Source organism: Ochotona curzoniae, unplaced genomic scaffold, assembly GCF_017591425.1.
Source record: "Ochotona curzoniae isolate NIBS_2020 unplaced genomic scaffold, NIBS_Ocur_1.0 contig_2210, whole genome shotgun sequence".
NCBI classification, from domain to species: domain Eukaryota; kingdom Metazoa; phylum Chordata; class Mammalia; order Lagomorpha; family Ochotonidae; genus Ochotona; species Ochotona curzoniae.
In genome coordinates, this window is record NW_024465369.1 from 30526359 (window position 1) to 30547761 (window position 21403).

The 21403-nt window shown below is 39.2% G+C and overlaps 1 protein-coding gene across 2 annotated transcripts in view; it reads left to right on the top strand.

Annotated features, from left to right (window-relative positions):
• The window catches only part of CERS6 (ceramide synthase 6), a 278575-nt gene that overhangs the window by 133260 nt on the left and 123912 nt on the right, over positions 1-21403 (top strand). For both annotated transcript variants that reach the window (XM_040971676.1, XM_040971677.1), the window contains exon 4: positions 8811-8868. In XM_040971676.1, the coding sequence (XP_040827610.1) occupies positions 8811-8868 (58 nt within the window). The remainder of the gene's footprint in view (positions 1-8810; positions 8869-21403) is intronic.

The window sequence follows — 21403 nt, forward strand, 5'->3', positions numbered from 1 at the left end:
TTCATTTTCCTACTCTGTGTGTGTGTGTGTGTGTGTGAGAGAGAGAGACAGAGAGAGAGAGAGAGAGAGAGAGAGACTCTGCTTTAACAATAATTTAAAAAACATAAATAAATAATGGAAACATCTACACCCTTCATATAAATTTGTATGTCAGTGAAGACTGTTCTTCCTGATTCATGCCATCAGAAATACGAAGCTCCCACTTGGAATTCACAAACAAGTCTGACTATAATCCAGGATAAGGAAAGGTGCTAAAGAAATATCCTTTGAGTATTGCAATGCTTTCTCTGTGCCACCATCCAGAGAGGTGTCTTCATAGAACAAATTGCATTTGACATAAGTCCTGAAGGAGCAGATGTAGTGTAGCAGCAGGTAGAGAGTGAGAGACTTGCCCATGAATACGGTTTACAAGCTCCATGTTACTTGGCTATCGTGGTTTTGACAAGCAGCACAAATGCAGTCCTTGCTTGTACCCGGAATTGCCAAACAGCATGTCCATCAGGGGAGGAGCTCTTCTCATTCTGTAGTGCCCATTGGTGCCCATCAGGTTAGAAGCTCTAACTGAATACTCAGACTCCACTGTGTTCAGGTATGTAAAAGCAGGAAGAGGCAGCAGAGCTTAGCAGCCGAACCTGAGTGCTTGCCTTCTGGTACTGATGTTTGCTCTTAGCTTTATGGCCTTGAGCAGCTTGTCACCACTCTGTGCTTGTTTTTTCGAAAGGAAGAAGGAAGGAAGAAGGCAGGAAGAAAGGAAGGAAGGAAGGAAAGAAAAAAAGAAGGAAGGGCCTGCTTTGTCATGTAGAAGAGTTTCACTAAATGACTTCCAATTGATAGAGTGCTGAGAAAAGCCTGTGGTGCGTTCTAAATAAAAAGACTCCTGTAGACCTGCTGTGCTTGTCCTCAGATGCCTTGCTGTGCTGAGTGGGGGTGACACTGGCCAGTAAGACACCCCACCTCCATTCTCTGATTCCTTGCTTTTATGGCACAATTGGTTAGTCTTGATTAAAACAGAGAGCCCCATTCTGCCTGGTTGCATAAGAACAATAAACCAGTTTCTGTGGGTGATGTTTGTTTGTTGGCTTCCTATTCTAATGTTTAGGTTTTATAGATACAAAAGGTCTCCATGTCCAAACCAATGTTGCAGAACACATTGCCTTCGCTAGGCAAAGTAATGTGCTTTAATTCTATAGAATCGGAGAGAGGATTTAGGAATCAACATGAGGTTCCTGTCCTGGTTCTGTCACTTGCCAGTTATGCGGTGTTGGACAAGCATTAGGCCTGTGTTCCCAGGGGTTCTGACTTTGCGAGTGGAGTCTTTCAGAGACTCAGCAGTCCTTTCAAGCACCCTTAACACCTCGGGAAGCCTAGTATTCATCTCCTGGCGCTGTTGTCTCTTTTTGATCTCCAGTTCCCAAAGTAGGAGCCTGTTCCTGATTGCTGTTTTCTGGGTCCATGGGAGGGTGTGCTTAGCAAAATTACTTCTCCACTAGTTCAGGGAAAGATTCAAAATGGAATGAAAGTAAATTTAAGTGTTCAATTTACCATTTTAACTAAAGCTGTGTTATAATCGTTATGAGGAATCTTTAAAATACACTTCTTTTGATAACTAGAGAAATATTGTTAAGAATCTTCCTTTAAAGATTTGAAATATCGGGCCTGGCGCAGTGGCGCAAGTGGTTAAGGTCCTCACCTTGCACGCCCAGGATCCCATATGGGCGCCGGTTCTATCCCGGCAGCCCCGCTTCCCTTCCAGCCCCCTGCCGGTGGCCCAGGAAAGCAGTCAAGGACGGCCAAAGCTTTGGGACCCTGCACCCGTGTGGGAGACCCGGAAGAGGCTCCTGGCTTCGGATCGGCATAGCATTGGCCGTTGTGCTCACTTAGGGAGTGAATCATCGGACGGAAGATCTTCCTCTCTGTCTCTCCTCTCTGTATATCCGCCTTTCCAATAAACAAAATAATAAAAATAAATCTTTAAAAAAAGAAAATAGTCTTACTAAATCAGTGCTATTCAGTGATGTCTCAGCTAATAAATGTTATTAAATTAAAAAAAATATTTGAAATATCTTTTTAAAATTCCTTATAAAAATGAATATAACAACAACCTTTTTCAGTTGCTGTGTGCTTTAACATAATCTAAGGGTTTGTCTTATAATTACTGTTAAGTATTCTATATATATTTTAAAAATTTTGTTAATATAAAACAAATTTCTTATATTTCATGGGTACAATTCAAAGAAGATATCTACACTTTCCCTCTTCCCCTATTTCGTCTCTTAAACCTTTCCTTCCATTCTTTTTATCTTTAATTCAATTTTTAGAAAAACATAATTTTAACCCACTGCATAGTCACAGATTTAATGTACTGCAGACCATAGTATTCAACAAGTAAAAAGTACAGACTACAGCTCTATAGGAATATAAAATGACTAAAAACAGTCAAATCACAGAATGTTCGTTTCATTCTTATACATTTTTCGTGTTCTGTGTTATCTGCTACATATCAAAGAAAGCATATGTTAATTGTGTTTTGGGGACTGGTTTATTTACTAAACATAATGGCTTTCAGTTGTATCCATTTTGTTGTAAAAGACTATTTCATTTTGTGTCTGAATAGTATTTCACAATTATATATACCACATTTCTTTTTTTTTCATTTTAAATTTTATTTATATTATCATTTTATGATATAATTCCGTAGACTCTGGGATTTTCCTCATCACCTTGCCCCAAATCCCTCTTCCACACACTGATTTCCACTATGCTATTACAATAGTATAGTTCTTCTTAAACAGTTATATTCCATCATTGTGGGCAGGGACAATGGCAGAGAGTCCATCATCCTATTGTAAAATGTATTTAACAGTTTTATCGGGAGTGAGTATTTGATCTAGAAGTAGAAATACATATTAACGCATATCCTCACATCTGGGTATGATCACTGCCATTACACAGATACTATACACCCCCTTAAATGAAAAGCCACAAAACAAAATCAACAACAGCAAGAAAAATAAGTTTATAACATCATGTAGTTAAATAACATGCTATTGAATTACTAATGTGTCACTGAAGAAATGAAAAAGAAAATCAAGAATCTTCTTGAAGAAAATGATGCTATTGTATGACCCATCAATCAATGAAGAATTTCATATGAGGAAAAAAAACTTTCTTGAAGAAATGAAAAAAATTTCAAAATCCGTAAGATATAGTTTCTGCTCAACTTTGTTGGTGACATGTGTCTTCTGCAGGCAACAAATAGATGTGTTTTGTTTTTTCATTCAATCTACTACTCTGTCACATTTGATTGATGGGTTTAATTCATTTAATCCATTCAGAGTTAATACGAATGTGTAGTAATTTGGTCCTGTCATTTTAGCAGTGGGTTGTTCATTGTTTGATTTGGTCTTCTCTTGTTATTTTACTGGGATGTCTTCCCATTTGCCATTGGTTTAGGTGGGTACTATTCTTTTTCTCTGTCAAGAGAACAATTTTAAGTATCATTTGTAGGGCAGATGTGGAACAAGTGTGTTCTTTGAATTTTGCTTTACTGTGGAAAAATTTTATTTCATTTTCAAAAACAAAGGATAGCTTTGCCGGTTTGTTATCCTGGGCTAATGGTTTTCTCCTCTTAGAATCTGGAATATGTTGCTGCATTCTCTTCTGGCCTGTAGAGTTTCCTGTGAAAGGTCATCTGTGAGTATGATTGAGATTCCTCTACAGGTCAATTGACTTTTTCACATACACACTTAAGCTTGCTTATCATGTGTTGTGGTGAGAATCGCTTTTGTTCAACCCTGTTGGAAGTTCTGTGCCCCTCCTATATTCTGTTTCCCAAATCTTTCTCCAGATTAGAGAAGTATTCCTTTATTATTTCATTTAATACATCTTTAAACCCAGCTTCTTTTTCTTCAGCTTCTGGAACTCCCATAACTCATAGTTGGCCTTTTAATAGTGTCTCTTAATTCTTGAATACTTTCCTCATTGTTCTTAGTTTTCTTATAAATTATAACTTAGAAATTGAATTTGACTCAATTCTTCATCCAGCTTTTTGGTTGTTTCACCATTGTGGCAAGAAATATCTTCCAATTCTGAAATTATTTCTTCTGCATCATTCTTCTATCATGGAGACTTTCCACTGAATTTTTAATTTGCTCCATTGCATCCTTAATTTCTAACAGTTATAGTTGATTTTGTTTCAGTGTTATTTCCTTTATGATATATTCCCTGAGCTCCTGTATGTGCTTCTTGTTGTTGATAAGAAGCTTTATAATGAGTTTTCTGAATTCTGTATCCTCCATTTTCTCAATGTATTTTTCAGTTAACTCTGAGGTTGGTAAAGGGTTTAGCTCCCTTGCAGGGGAGTCTTCAGTAATATTCATTGTACCTCTGTCTCTTCTTTTGCTCTTGGTCATTGTACTACTTCTCTTTAGGGCAGGTTTCTAAGCTGTGTTACCCACAGATCTATAGTTCGATTTTACTGATTGTATTTGGTACAAGATTCCTTGTTTTGCAGTTACTTATGCCACTCCCTGCAGTGAGTTTTAGGTGTGGGTTCTTGTGTTAGGCTTCTATCATAATCCTGCTATGATTTCATGCTGTGGCTGCACTGTTGTTTGTACAGTCTTTCTCCCACTTCTGGTTCAAGCAGTTCCCAGTATTAGGAAGACACTGGGTATCCTAAATAACTAAGATGTTGGTGGTGCTAATCTTGCCAGAACCTGCTATCCATTATGTCTGAGGACTACTCAGACCTATTTTGACCCATAGCATGCCAAATTGAGTACTATTTTCTCTATGAGACCAAGTGCAATGCACTGAGCTGGAAGCAAGTTCACTCCCAGCTCTTCACATGCACATTTCACTGTTGTCCCTCCAGTCTCAAAACCCTTGCCACCTTGTATACATTGGCACCTGATGTGCTATTGGTGGAGTCCTGGATCTGCTGGGCATTAGGTCTTGGGGTACTTGGACCTATTTGGGGTGGAACCTGTAGGATGCCACATTGGTGCAATGTGCTGAGCTAGAAATGACTTCACTCCCAGCTTAGTACCTGTGCCATCCCATCCCACAGCTTTTGCTTCCCTACCAAAAAATGGCACCTGCTGCTGTGGGGTGGAGGGTGGGGTAGGGGGTAGGAGGTCTGGGATGTGAAATTCATGCTGTTCCTGCACTGCCTGTTTGAGGTATACTGCTGTCTCCGCTCGATGAACAGGATAGGCAGTTGTTTGCCTGGGTTCACCTTCTAAGCTCCCAGTGAACTCCAGTTGCCTCCTGGCTGCTGGTGGAACTCTGGCCATTGGTGGAACTCAGATCACTGCGTGCTGACTGCCATTGGGATATTTGGTCACTGAAATGCACACTGTTGTCTCTGCTGGTTTCCTGTGTCCTTTGGTGTCCTGTTGCCCCTCTGCTGTCAGCCTGTCTTCATCTATTTCCTAGAATGTGTCCTCTCTGCTTCACCCTGCCTAATGATTCTCTGTTTAAACACATCCTTACCCTATTTCACCATCCTGCTTCTCTCTATATCATATTTCTTTATACAGTCATCAGTTGAGCAACACTTGGGTTGATTCCATCACTTAAAGAATGACAGAATTTAAATGAGCAATGGATTTTGGACAATTATATATGTTGCTAACCATAATCCCTTTATTTTAAAATTATTTTTTGCATTTTCAATTTTTATTTATATCCTTAAGTTTCAAAAGCCAAAGTAATTCCTTAGTAATAGTTTATGAGTAATCATGTATTTTCATGGCCCTTGAATATATATCTTTCAGATTTGCTGACAAATAAAGCATAATTTGGCCAGCCATAGCACTCTTCATTTGAGACCTCCATTCCTGCTGGCATTTCATACTACAAAGGAGACAATTGGAAACCACCTGGACATTTTGTTGTCTTTTCCATTTTATTTGTGTGTTGACTTGCTTTGATTTTTATGTGGTCCATTTTTACAATCAATGTAATACTTCCCTATTTTACCTATAATTGTTCTTTTTCATACCCATGACTGCTTTATTGATTTACAGCATTTTACTTTTGATTTTTAGCGGGGGATGGGGGGAGGACATGCCTCGTGCTATTATATCGATGATGCCAAATACTTTACTTAAAATTAACTTTGATTTCCCTTGGAAATCATTTTTCAGAGACTGTTCTTCCACGGCTCTTTAGTATACTTTTTTCCTTTATGTAAGGTCTTACTTAGTAAACCCATATTAGCCTTTAGCTGTGATTGTCATTTCTGAGTTTTGAAATGTCCACCTAATACTACTCATGCAGAGGATCCAGGAGTATTGGCCCCAGTTCTGGTCCTCTGGTTTGTAAGTGAAATTCCTCTTATGAATCTTCAACCCTGTAGCAGATTGATGTGTATAAGCTTTGACCTATTTTTGATAGACTAGAAGAGTTTTGTATAAGGCAGCTTTCTCCAGTCCCTTCTTCTCTGTTACTTTCTGTATGGATTATGTAAGAACTCCAACTCCCAGCATTCAACATGTTCACACATCATCTTGTTCCTAAAGCTGCTTTTCTGCAGCTAAATGATGCCAGAGTGGAACAAAAAAAAGGACTTCCCCTTCTCTCTTTTAAAGTAGCCATCACTAACTGATGGTGTGGGAGATTTTTTGCTGCTGCGTTGGAAAGCATCCTCAAGTCATGGCCCATTGCTGTCTGGGGTTTTAACTGATGCAGACTTTTGCATTTGTGTTCAAGATGGCAAAAAGTGAAAAAAGGGAGATGTGCAGATGAAGATTCTCTTGCTTCCTTCGAGGCCTACAGATTGTTTTTTATTGCCTCTAATCACATTTTAAAATATACTTTTCCATTTTCAGATTTTGTTTTCCTGATTATAGCAATAAATTAGGGATCATATCTGCCTTTTTATGGTTAGATGCACCTTCATTTCATTCTCTCTCTTTACAGATAGTCTGTCAAATGTGGGAGAGACTTTACCAGGGGCTGCTACCTGGAATTGACTAGTATGATACTCCACAAATAACAACATCTTTCTTTTATGTTGTAGAATCCTTGAAAATTTTTTTCCAGCAAATATTTTGTGCCTTCTAAATATTCATCGCAAGTTGTTATTCAAATGATGCAGTCATTAGTGCTCCAGTGATAGGACACATGCTTTAAGAAAACTGGGTCATGTTAGTGATGAAATACCATGTAGATGCTGTGTGATAGTAGCATAAAGTAGTTTGCCTTTTGATTGGTCATCCTTTTCTTTGTTTTCATGTGTGATGTGTAACCAGGTGTACTTCTAACATAAATTCTGGTACACAATTTACTAAAATACAGGCAGCTTTTAAAGACACAGTGATTCATACATCAAAAATGCAAGAAATTGGAAGTTGAGTACAAAGTAAAATGAAAGTTTCTTTTGTGTAAATATATATGTAGGCACTCATATATTAAAGAACATAAAATATTTTCATGATTTAAAATAAAACCTTAAAGCTCTCTTAATTAAAAACTGAAGCTTAACAGCTCAGTGTGGTTTGTAGTGGAATAAGACTGCAAACCATTTACAAGAATAATTTGAGTTTTTAGATTCTATGCACATTCCTTTAGAAACATCCTCAAAGATGTTAATAAATAGTTATTAAAGACACAGAAGAAGCAAGCATTTGGAAAGGCAGTTGAGTATGCTTGGGTTCAAGTCCTAGCTCCACTTCTGAGTCCAGCTTCTTGTTGACATGTACCCTCAGAGGCAGGAGGGATAGCTCACGTGATTGCCTCGCCACCACCCCAGTGGGAGATCTGCATCGAAGAGCAGGCTCCTGGCTTTGGCCTGGCCCAGCAATGGTCGTTGCAGGCAATAGAGTAGTCACTAGCAAATGGAAGATCTCCTTTCTCTCTCTCTCTGTCTTTCTCCCAAATAAATAAGGACTAACAATTTATGAGAATACAAAATAATTTAAATATTAATGTTTATATTTTTACACATAGCTGTAGTTACTCATTCCAGAAAAATAATTCAGAACTACCTTACATACCTTTATAATGTTGAACCAAATTCTCCCAAAGATGATTAACAAAGGTTTCATGTTGGGGAAAGAGAAAAGAAGCAGTAAGCAAATATAGCAATTAACTGAGGAAATGTTAGATTACTGTATGTTACCCATGCACTAGATTCTTAATTTCTAAACAAGAGCTTCTTTTACCTCCTGGTAGCTCCCATGTAACAGCCTCTGCAGGTACTTGTGCAAAGTTCTTACTTTGTAAGGACTTCATAAGCTGGATCCAAAATTAGATGGAAACAAACACATGAGTATTGTAAAAATGCTATCATCAAGTACACTATGTTGATCATTTACACACCAAATTTAAACTTATGCTTTCTTTCCGAAACTGGAGATATAGTTTTAGGGTTACTGTAAAGGCTAGAAATTATAGAAGTGTTATGAGTAGGAGTGCGAGACTGGGAAGCAAGGGAATGAAATAGGAACTTGGAAGTAAGACACGATTGAGTTTAATGCCTTGTCCAGGCATTTCTAGCTGTGGAAATCTGAGAAAGTTCCTTAACACTATTCAGACTTGTACATTTACAAATGGTTGTGAATCAGGAGAAATAATCACAAGTGCTTAAAAATCACAAAAAGGTTAGATTATAAATATAATTATTAATACTAAAATACTTCCTAGAAGCCATGCGCATGAGTGTATTTGTTCTGCTGGCAATTCCTCATAGACTGAATCCCTGGTTGGCAGCAGAAGAACAAATGTTGTAACTTTTTTGTAAGCTTAGTGACACATAATTTTTTGTAAGCTTAATGTGATATAATGTTTTTAACTTTCTACAGGTGGAGATTTTCATTTTACCTGTATGTTTTTACCTATGGAGTTCGGTTCCTGAAAAAGGTAAGCTGTGTCAAATTACTTTATGTACTTCACAGATAATTTAAAACCTATATAAAAGTACTTCAAGAAATCCATGAAAAATGAAATGTAATGATAACCTTATTTAGGTACAAAACATTTTTGAAACTTCAGCATGGTTTTATGGTTATATATTTTCCATGAACTTTTCAAAGAGCCCTCATTTTTCATATTTTTGTATGTGACTAAAGTAATATTTTAAGGAATAATAATTAATAGATTTTGGGGGAAGCAATTGGTGTGTTATGGTTCAATTTCTTAAATTATTTAATTTTGTCTTTTTTATGGTTTATTGGAAAGTCAGATATACAGAGAGAAAGATCTCTCATCCGATAATTCACTCCACAAATGGCCACAATGGCCGGAGCTCAGCCTATCTGAAGCCAAGAACTAGGAGCCTCTTCTGGGTCTCCCACGTGGGTATAAGGTCCCAAGGCTTTGGGCCATCCTTGATTGCTTTCCCAGGCTGCAAGCATGGAACTGGATGGGAATTGGGGCCACTGGGATTAGAACCGGTGCCCAACTGGGATCCCGGCGCATACAAGGCAAGGAATTTAGCTGCTAGGCTACTGTGCTGGGCCCTTAATTTTGTCTTTTTAAAATTTTTTATTGGAAAGGCAGATTCTTAGAGAGAAGGAGACAAAGATCTTCCATCTGCTGGTTCACTCCCAGGTTGGCTGCAACGTCTGGAGCTGAACCATTTCTAAGCCAGGAGCCAGGAGCTTCTTTCAGGTCTCCCATGTGTGGGTGAAGGATCCCAAGGCTTTGGATCATCCTCCACTGTTTTCCCAGGCCATTAGCAGGGAGCTGAATGGGAAGTGGAGCAGCCGAGACAGGAGTTGTTGCCCATACGGGATGCTGACACTTGCACGGGAGGATTAATTAATTAATCCATCATGCCAGGCCCTAAATTACAAAATATTTTAGTTGATTCTAAATAGTAGATCAATACAAATTTTTTCTAATGAAAGATGTTCCTATGGCTCATAGCTATTCTACCTGGATATTAAATTTGTGTATCAGAAGCTTTAGGATGCCTGTTTGATGCTTTGAAAGAAATTGAAGTTTCCTCATATAATTTGGAAGCATTCATTTTTTGCAATGTGTGTTATTACTGTAACTTTCACCAATAGAATTTATTCTGTACAGTTAGTAGGAGACCAACACCATCAGCTGGTGGGAAGCTTGGCTGTTTGGTGGATTGTGTTTTCACTGCTGCTTTTTGTTATTGTTCAATCCCATTTAAACTGGGATACCATATGCTATTAAATAGTTCCTTACAGTGCCATAGTATTTTTTTCAGGTTATTTAAATGAGTATTGGTATTACTGATAAGTATACCAAATCCAAAAAATCTTAAATGCCCCCAAAATCCAAAAGCTTTCTGAGCTGATTATCAATGTTTACCTTATATAGTCTATGCAAATATTTGAAAAGCAGAAAACCCCTGAGATCTGAGTGCACTCTGCCCCAAGGATTTCAGATAAGAGATGGTCAATTTCCTCCTAAGAATTTAGGCTGCTCAAATTTGAAAAAAAAAAATTGAATGTTTCACAAAGAGTTATCATCTTGTATTATTTCATATATTAAACCATGTTGATTTGGCATACAGTAGGAAACTATTTTTTGACTACCCTAAAGCATTCTCATCCACAACAATATTACTATTTTCTTTATGTATTATAAAAGTGTTCCTAGACTAGCGTCACATGCCTTACTAGCAAATGTTGTTGTAAATATTTACTTGAAAAATTCTAATTTTGTTGTTGTTGTTGTTGGAAAGGTGAAGGGTAAAGTGGCGAGAGCTGGGAGCTCTGCTGGGCCATTTCTCCTGGGACTGCTGGCTATGCTCTCCTTTGTCTCTGGCAGGCAGGCGAGTGTAGCTGTCTGCCATTAGAAGTGGACACTTGACATTTCACTGATTCAGTCTCTCCCAAAACAAATGGAATGGAAAAATAGTTTTATGTGCTGGCTTTTGTTGCATTGGTATAAGGCGGTGAAAGGGCTTGTCAATAGAATCTTTAGTTGAAACTGATTTTCCTTAAAGTTTCTAAGTTTCTGCCAGTTTCCTTACAGTTGCCTCTGGCTTAAAAGGGGGAAGGGGAGAGAACTTGGTTTTGTTATTCCTGTTGAATAGTTTATATTGGGGAATTTCTTTAATGACATCTAAATAGCACTTAGTTTTGGATGATGTATAGCTCAATCTTAGCCAAAATGAAAGATGGTAATGCCTACTAACGTAGCTAAGAAGAGCCATCTTCTCCAACTCTTGTTTTCACAGCTGGGGATGGAAGGTAGGTGGATTCTAAAGGTCACATGGTGTTTATTAGAGGCTAAAGCTCATTTTAAACATGTACTGATGTCTGTTATTTTAGCTAATTCTTTCTCCAACTTGAGCAGTCTTCCCTAACCTCAGCATAATTTCCAAATTCTTCTTTCTTGGGCTAAGTTTAGCCAACTTTAACAGACTAGCATATTTACCTAGGTCCTAAAAGAAAGAGATACCTTGGTATGGACCCAGGTATAAAGAATCGAGTAAATTCCTGCTCACTTACTGTTGCTTTTGTTTTTGTTGCTTTTAGAAAGAATGTTCTGTTGTGGAGGATTTTCTGTATTGCTTTTAGTTCTGTGATATATTTTTTGAAAGTATACAGTATTATAGGAAATCAGTGTATATCACATGTAAAAGGCTTATTCAAGTAAGCCTTTTTTTTTTCTCATAATGTACTGGTTATAATAATTTATTACCAGCGTTTTTTACCCATATGGTACTCTTTTCGTGAATCCACTTTTGTATGTATATAATTAAAGGAGAAGTTACTTCAAGGTGTACCTTGACCTGACTTATGAATCAATCAGGGCCCCATAAGGCCACAAAAATCTAGGTGTTATATTAGAAGTGACTGTAATAAGAAGAATCATTAACTAGGGAAACCACCAAGATTTCACTCAAGAGTAATTGATCTGCCTGCTGACTGTTTACTACAGATCTGCGATGAGATAAAGAGTTGCACCTGGGTGTAACTCAGTTTTCTGCCTCTTTTTGAGAAAGTCTTTTAGGAAGAGAAATCAGCCAACCTCCAGCGTGCTTGGTATTGTGCTTCATTTATTCTCTGGTTCAAGCTCCTGATATGGATGTGGACCAATAACAAGCATCTCAGGGGCTGGCTGTCATCCATTGGCACTGCCCTGAGGTATCATGGCAGCTGCTGCTAGCAGGAAGATATTCCCATTCAGAGGACGGAGCATCACAGGGAAAGGTTAGAGTTGTAGGAACCTAGAAGTTCAAGGGAAGAGCTTTGGAGCCAAACTTCTGGGAAGGGAACAGTCATCAGCTGGAGTCTTGGAAGGAGCTCAGTGAGGCTGGCCCTAGAAATATGGGAAAACAACAAACTGGAACCAGCTGTTCTGCTAGGGTGAAGAGGGGGTGCGACAACGGGGGAGGTGGGGAACACAAGCAGAAAGGATCAGGTTCCATCTTCCTCCGGGCAGCCCTCCAGCCTCTCTGGTACTCTCCTTTGGCCCAACTCTGCAATGCAGCAGCTCCTTAGAGCCAGCAGAAGTCCCAGCTCTGAGGCTGAGAGCAGAATCACAACACTAACTTGACCTTTGCTGCTACCTTCTATGATGTGTTCTGATAACGTACTGTAATCCATTTTACTGCACTTTTAAACCTGCTGGCTTCCACACTGATGTCAGCTTTATAACTAATGACTGGATGAAAATCTGCAGTTGAAAAGTACTCATTTCTTTATGAATCTGACCTGAACTAAAGCATAGCCTTTCATTGTTCATATGTTGTACTTTTCAAAGGTCAACCAAAAAATGTCAGACGGTTCCCGTGGTGGCATGCCTCTCCATGTTCCCTTCTGCTTACAGCTTGTAATCTTTCTGAAATAGAAACAGTGTTGTCATCCTTTCACCTATTTTGAGAGTGAAAATAATTTTTCTGCTCATTAGAATGTGCATGCATTCTAAGTTTTGTTTCTTATGCCTTTAAAAAATCTTGAAGAGACTCGAACTGTGTCCCTGAGGAGGCTTGAAATTTAGTTTTCACTATGAAAATGGTCCCTTCAAATAGTCCTTTAAGAAATGCATCAAACTGAATAGCAGCATGGAAAAAAAGACCTTAAAAGACCAACCATCTCAAGTTTCTCATGTCAGAAAAGAAGATACAGTGTCAGAAAGACAAGTGACCTGCCTGAGGCAAAGCTAGAAGCCTGTATGGTGGTTAGATTCTCTAACTTAGTTAATATAAAACCTCGTTTCCAAAACTAACCTTTAAACAATAATATTTTGTTTGTGGTTAATGTACTCGTGAAGAATTGAAGTTCATATCAATACAGAAGAACTTCCTCTAGGAGACCAAAATAAAGGAGTCATGCTTCATACTGCCTGTTGTGCTCCATGGACTTTACTCTTTGAACTTTTCATTTTTCTTGCCTGTAAAATGGGAAAGTAGGCCCAGCAAGGTAGCTTAGTGGCTAAAGTCCTCGCCTTGCATGCACCAGGATCCCGCATGAGTGCTGTTTCATATCCCGGCTGCTTCACTTCCCATCCAGCTCCCTGCTTATGGCCTGGAAAAAGTCAAGGATGGTTAACGCCTTGGGACCCTGCATCCATGTGGGAGACCCAGAAGAAGCTCCTGGCTTCAGATTGACTCAGTTGTGGCCACTTGGGGAGTGAACCAGCAGAGGGAAGATCTTTCTCTCTGTCTCTCCTCTCTGTACATTTGACTTTCCAATAATAATAATAATGATGAAAAAAAAAAGAATCTAAAACACAAATAGGAAAATAATACTTGCACCAGCTCTGAGTTGTATAAGAAGGAGCATCTTGGAAACGTTAAAGTGCTTTGGAAATATCAGGCTGTCAAGTGCTCTATAGTTTAAGGCACTTACTATAGATCAAGTGATGGGTTCTGCTGAGAATTGTGAGTGCCTGTGTCTGCTGTAACCCATGCCATGAAAATTTAAGCAATGAATTTCTGCTGTCTTGGAAATAAGTAAGCAAACTGGACAGAAATAATCTGGAATAACTGTATGAAGTTTTTCAATGCTGTTGCATGTTGCATTTTGCTTTCTGCCTTCTACCCACATGTGCCTTCCTTTCTGGTTCTCTTCACACCGTTCACTGGCCCTCTGCTGTGTTGGCTTGCAGCTGACAACAGACTTGAGAGCATCGTGAATCATGAGAACATAAGGATGATGTGGCATAGTGAGGGCCCTGAAGGCTTGCGTATGAGATCTGATTGTCTCATTAGCCAACTTTATGGCATTAAACCTGTTTTTCAGCTTTCTAAGATTCATCACTTCATTTCTAAAATCAGTAATGTGGATTGGCATATTACCTTTTAGTTCATAATTCAGTAAAGAATTGAAATAGCAGTAGTTACAACATACTTAGTAGTATGGTGATGCATAGTAATCCTAAATATATACACATATTTTGGCCTTTTATTGAGTTCCTATAAATTTATTGTAAGGAAAGATTCACAGAGAAACACAAAATGTGTCAGGTTGTTTATTACAACTTACAGGTATACATTTGCGTATATGTAATTTATCTAAAATAGCAAATCCTAGATGAACACCACCCTAATGTCAATAGTAATAAATTTATCTGATTAAATTGTTATTACCAAATGACAGGACAACATGCAATCATTTAAAAGTAGTAACTAAAAAGTGTATTTATAGTCATGTCAAAATATTTAGTATGGCTTTATGTGAAAGTGAGTAATAAACATGTTTGTATATATTTTTTAAAGATTTATTTATTTTTATTGGAAAGGCAAATCTACAGTGAAGGAGATGCAGAAAGATCTGCCGTCCTCTGTTTCACTCCACAAGTGGCTACAATGGCCAGATCCGAAGCCAGGAGCCAGGAGTGTGTTCTGGGTCTCCCACGTAGGTGCAGGATCCCAAGGCTTTTAACTGTCCTCGACTGGGATTAGACCTGGTGCCCATATGAGATCTCGGCACATTCAAGGCAAAGGCTTTAGCCACTAGGCTACCACACTGGGCCCTCATTTGTATATTTTGTTGTGATGGTTATATTTATAGATAAATGAAAGCAAAAGGTGAAAATGAGGAATCTTCAGAGAGGGATAAATATGGCTAGCTTTTTAAAATTTATCTTTTATGCTTTCTGTTAAAGTTAGCCCCAAGATGTAGGAATTAAATGGAAATGACTGTAAACTTAGGCATACTTGTGTTATATTATTCACAACTGTGAATTCTGAACAGAACAAAGTTAAAATTTAAAATTGGATTCTACTGAGATGGTGAAGAAATATAAAAACCTTGGTTAAAAAGAAGACAGCTGATCATGTTTGTTCAGTTCTTGGTGCCCTAGCCTGTGGCTGTTTCTCAGGATTCCCCGTGCATGGTTTCAGTGCTTAGATGCCTCAATAGGATCCTACCCTAGGCTTTGTCAGGAGCTTTGCAATCTCTTGTGTGGCTCTGATAAGATTCACGCTCCTTTGCACAGAAAATGTACAAGATCTGTGTTATAAAATTACTTAGAATTCTTCTTTTCATTTAGTGGGGCACTTGTTCAGGCTCAGCTGGTTAAGCCGCCACCTGCAATAACCACATATGAGCTCTCTGGATTGATTCCCAGCCCGCACATCAGATCTGCCTCCCTGCCAACATGCCTGGGAAGTCAGCAGATGATACATCCAGTGATTTGGCTCTTGCTACCCATGCCGAAGTCATATTTGGAACTCTGGGGTCACTGGCTACAACCTGATCCACTCAGTGATTGCAGCCATGTGGAGAGCAGGCCTGGTGATGGGATAATGATTTGGAAAACACTATTAGCTAAGAGCATAGCCAGGGTGAAATTTTGAGGATAAAATCACTGAGGATAAAATCCTAATAAAGATAGCCATACTATATTGAACATTCTTTGTGTGCCAAGTAGTATGTTGATCAGTTCTCATTCCTTTCGTATTTGTTGTATAGTATGACTCTTCCTTCATGTACATGAAGAAATCAAGGCTTAGGAAGGATCAGTAATTTATGTAAGGTCACTTACTCTGGGAGGGCTGAGATGCGTCGCCAAGTACTTTAGCTTCGTGGCTGACTTGTCCACAGCCTTCTTTACTAACTTAAGAACTGCAGAGCTGAAGAGGATTGAATAGCCAATAAGGAAAAAAACCAACACTCTTTTGTGAAACTCTTAGTCTACAGAGTTAAACTTGCTGATGACATTCAAGAGACACAAACTAAGCACCCATAATTGCTTTTTTAAATTTAGTTCCAGTGAAAGTCATGCTGGCAAAACTGGCTCTGATTGCTGGATTCTTAATATTTTTGTATCACATCAGAAATCATCTGATTTCCAAACTGTGTGTAGAAATCTCTTCTTTCATGAACTTACATAATTATAAAGCACAATTTTCTTCCCTGCTATGACACACATTTACTTTCTGTGGCATGATTGACAAATTGCTAATATACCATTCACAATTAAGAAGCTGGTTGGGACAACATGGGATTTTGCCCATTTCCCGAGATTGTTCATGTTTTGGATAAACTAGTTTGGATGATAAAGGGCAGTTCATCAGCACTAATGTTGAATGAGATGTAATACTTAGATTTTTTTTATATGAAATTCTCTCTGTTGCCCCTAAGAAGCCTTTTCCCTTCATTGTGTTCGTGTTGTGTCATTGTGTTGTGAGCTAGTGGCATTTCGCTGACAGCTTTCTCCAGGTAGAGAGCAGAAAGACTTCCGACTTCATGAATCTGAAATAGATTTTCTGTGAGGGTAGCTGGGGCACAACTGGGGACAGCCTCCTTACTGAGTGATGTTACTTGCTCTCAGAATAGAACTAAAAAATAAGATTAAAATGCTACCCATGCTTATGTCTTCATAATGCTGATTTTCCCTGAATTTTTGGAGACCCACTATACAGAGGGTTATGGATTGGTGCTTTAACAAGTCATGACTCTTGTGCTTTCAACTCATTTAATAATATAACAACTTTGTAGAAACTCCAAAAATAAAATATGAACTTGTATCTCAGAAGCTATTAAAATAGCACTCATTTAAGCATGGTCATAAAGAATCACTTGAAGTCATAAGCTTCCACTCCCCTCCTTTTTTTAAGTGGGAAGACAATTCGTTCTTTCCATTGGAAGCACAGATTTATCAATATGAGAGAAAAAGATTCTCTATCTATGGTTTTCCCAAAGTAGCCACCATGATCCAAAGCCAGAAGCCAGGAGCTTCTTCCAGATCTCCTATGGGGGTGCAGGGTCCCAAGGCTTTGGGTCATCCTCCTCTGCTTTCCCAGGTCATAAGTGGAGAGCTAAACCTGAAGTGGAGCACCTAGAATATGAACTGGTACTCATATGGGATGCCAGTGCCTATGGGTGGAGAACTAACCAATTGAGCCATTGTGCTGACCCCATAAACTTTCATTTTTAAAAAGTTTACAGCTGAACATAACTATGAAGAATATTAGTCCTCATCTATAGGCTAAAACAAATCTAACTTTGTGGGATACCTTTGTTTTGGGCCACAGATACCGCTTCCCACAGGAGAGAAGACAATTATCAGTCACCGAAGAGTTAGGTAATGTGTTATGAAATGTTGATTAATGGATCCAAATCTGCACCTAAACATTCACTCTGCCTCAGCTATGTCATCATCAGCGATTCCTTTGACAAAGAAAAACCAGGGACTGAATTCAACAGTGGAAGCCTCATTTATATTCAAATATATTTTATTAAGATCTGAGATCTAATGATTTTTCCCATACTGTGATCACCACATAAGGCATTTTCTCATCAGCAACAATAATAAAGAGAACCAGATGTTCTGTGCTCCACAGAAACAGCTTTTGGGATGCTAATGAGATAGCCTGCCTCTGATTGTGAGACCACAGTTCTCCCCCTATAGGGAAAGGCTTATGCATGTCTGAGTGTGTTTAGGATGGGAGCAGGAGTACTTGGAACAAGCACTGGTTGTGGAGCAGAGCAGCAGCTGTCTGAATACCACTGGCTTGTGCTATAATTGTAGTTCTCTGTGTGATTCCAGAGAGACTGCTTCAGTGACTGTCCGGTCCTGAGTCTGCACCAGGGCACTCCAAGTTGGGACAAATGACATTGTGTTTATGTGTTCCTGTTCCTTTTTCTTTTTTCTCCCAACTTCCCTTCTCATTTATTAATGCACACAAGAATAGACCTGCCTGGCAGGAACCACAGCTGCTGCTGTCTTGGGTTTATTAAGCCAAAGCCTTGTGAGATCACTCACCTCGGATGGACAATTTCAGAGCACAGAGAACACTGACATTTTGTACTCCAAGAATTCAGGTTTCCAGAAAGTAAACAATGAGCAGGATAAAATAATACTTTTTCAGGAAAGATTTATGTGTGCTGATGGAGGGGTTTTTTACTGGAGAGGGAAGGGAACAATGGGAGAGCTTGCTGGAGTGAGTGCTGGACATGCTCTTGGTATGGCATAGACAGATATGCCACAAACATGCAATAAGACTTTTAAGTTATACTTCAGTAAGAAGGTAAAACAATAGTAATGGTTTCTGATACTCTGGTAACTGTCCTATACCCCAGGCCCTGCAGGTTGGAGAGTCGAAATGTGGGGGAACAAAGCATTTTAAGGCTCAGATGGCTCTGACTAAAAGGATTCCATTCATCACTGCTTCTGAGAGCTTCTGTTTGTTATCGATGGGAACTACTGATTTGTGTTCTTTTGTTCAGTCTTTCATTATCAGTTGAGCACCTAGCCAATGACAGCAATTATTCCAGGCATCATGGATGAAACAGCAAGACAGTCTGAGCATGACGCTGATGTGATTACTACTCTTCTCTGGCATCATTAGAAGTAAAGCAATTAAACTGACATTTACACACAAGGCCTTTGCTCCTAGATACATGAGAAAGCTTGGTTGCCTCCTTTAAGGTCCTTATAATGTAGTGAGGAGTTAAGATTTAACTGTAAGTATTTATGCCACGAGGCTCTGTGATAATGTTGCGTTAAGGAGAGTGGACTTTATGGCCTCCTGTGTGGGCATGTTGTAGATTGTGGTGTTTGTGAGAAAAGTAGATCCTTTCCTTTCCCTCCTGCCTGACTCCAGTCTGTGGTCTTCAATCTGATTAACTCATGGCTCCTCCTCTTCCCCTTCTCTTAGTTGACAGCTAAAGATAACTGATGACATCCAGTGTGAAATTTCTGGCCACAAAGCCTAGCCAGGGGCATTGACCTTGTCTGTCTCCCTGGCTGTTGTAACCCTTGTACAAGCAGAATGGCCCTTCTCTTGCAGTCTCATTTCACTCTTCTAATCATCTTCACTTTCAGATTCTGGGTGAGCAACACACACAAAACTGAAATGCCATCATTTTTTAGGTAGTTATTTTACTTAAGCTGTTTTGATCTGTATAACAGACTTGGTTATTCATAAGGAACCTACCCTGGCTTCCTGTGGAGAACACACTATACAAAGTTCCTGGCTGTCCCCCTTCAGATGAACACCTCTGAGAATGACAAACACAGGACTAAAAAGAAACCTCACCCCAGCGCCTGCACATTCCATGACTCCAAACACTCCTGTCCCAGGCCAGCTGGGTCCATGATTACCACTATCACTGCTTAGGCAGCACCGTGCCCTTCCTTAGCTTAACTTAAATCCTACCAGCCCAGATTCTTCACGGATACCCCTCTTTGTGGAACACCTGTAACTTAAAGCACTGTTTCTAGCGTCTTTGGTGCATATATTGCACAGGTGCATTGAATAAAGATAAAGCACCTAGCTTGGTTACTTTGTTATAAAATAGGAATTAGTTCCATTTTTACCCCCATCAGTCAGTACTTAAGTAAGCTGCGTGGTGTCTGTGTGATTTCCTCTCACATTTATTTTCATTTGGTTCTGTAAGCCGCTCGAGGCAGAATCCCTCTGCCCTTGTGGACGTTCCTGTAGTGCTTGATACCCTTCCAGGAATTTGGAGGACAGTTCAAAAAACCTGCGTAATAAATGAAAAATGTACTACTTTACTATTTAGTAACAGATATGTGCAGAATTCTCAACTCATTTTTTGTGGTTAACCTGTTTCCCGTTACTATTGTGTATGGAGTTGGCAGTAAAGATTAAGTGACTTAAATTGCTTTCTTTGAACTGAACAAACTCTCCCTTGTATATGACTAGGACATCTAACCAAATCCACTCTTGTTTTAAAAATTTATTTATTTTTATTGGAAAGGCAGATAAGCAGAGAGGAGGAGAGCCAGAAAGGAAGATCTTTCATCTGTTGATTCACTCCCCAAATGGCTGCAAAGGTCAGAGCTGTGCCGATCTGAAGCCAGGAGCCAGAAACCTCTTCCAGGTCTCCTACACAGGTGCAGGGTCCCAAGGCTTTGGGCTGTCCTCAACTGCTTTCCCAGGCCACAAGCAGGGAGCTGGATGGGAAACAAGGCTGCCAGGATTAGAACCAGCGCCCATATGGGATCCTGGCGTGGTCAAGGTGAGGACTTTAGTCACTAGGCTATCACACTGGGCCCCAGACCTACTGTTAAGACCCACACCTTTCACCATACACAAAGATCAAATCTGAATTGATAAAAGAGCTAAACCGACATCTAAAAACCATGAAACTGTTGGAAGAAAAAGTTGGAAATACTTTCTAAGATATAGGTGTAGGCACTGACTTCCTAGAAAAATCATCAAAAGCAAAGGAAGTCAAGACAAAAATAAACAAAGGGGACTACATCAGACTAAGAAGTTTCTGCACAGCGAAGGAAACAGTCAACAAAGTATAGAAGCAACCAAAAGAGTGGGAGAAAATCTTTGCACATGACACAGGAGCCAAGGGACTAATCTCCAGAATATACAAAGAACCCCAAAACAACCGTAACAATAAAACAGGCAAACCAGTCAAGAAGCATACAAGGGAAATGGACAGACACTTTACAAAGGAAAAATCCAAATGGCTAATAGGCAAATGAAAAAATGCTCAGGCTCCCCGGTAATAAGGAAAATTCAAATAAAAACATAACTGAGATACCACCTAACTCCAGTAAGAATGGCCCACATACAGAAAACCACCACCAACACCTGCTGGCAAGGATATAGCCACTATGGAAATCAGTATGGAGAATACTCAGGCAACTGAAAATCCACCTACCATATGACCCAGCAATACCACTTCTAAAAATATATCCAAAAGACCTGTTAAACGAGAAAGCAACTTGCATTCATATGTTCATAACAGCACAATCAATAATTGCAAAAACATGGAACCAACCGAAATGCTCCTCAACAGAGCGCTGGATAAGGAAATGATGGTTCATCTACTCTGTGGAATACTACTCAGTTATTTAAAAAATTGAAATATATTTCTTGTGGAAACCATTATGCTGAGGAAAATGAGCCAATCCCAAGAGGTAGAATTGGGTGCAACAAAAGGTAAAATAACCAGCCCAAGATGTATAACTTGTAGGAGGTGAGCTTATCCACCAGCAGAGCCAACACTAAAACTTTTGCTTTCTCCTTAAA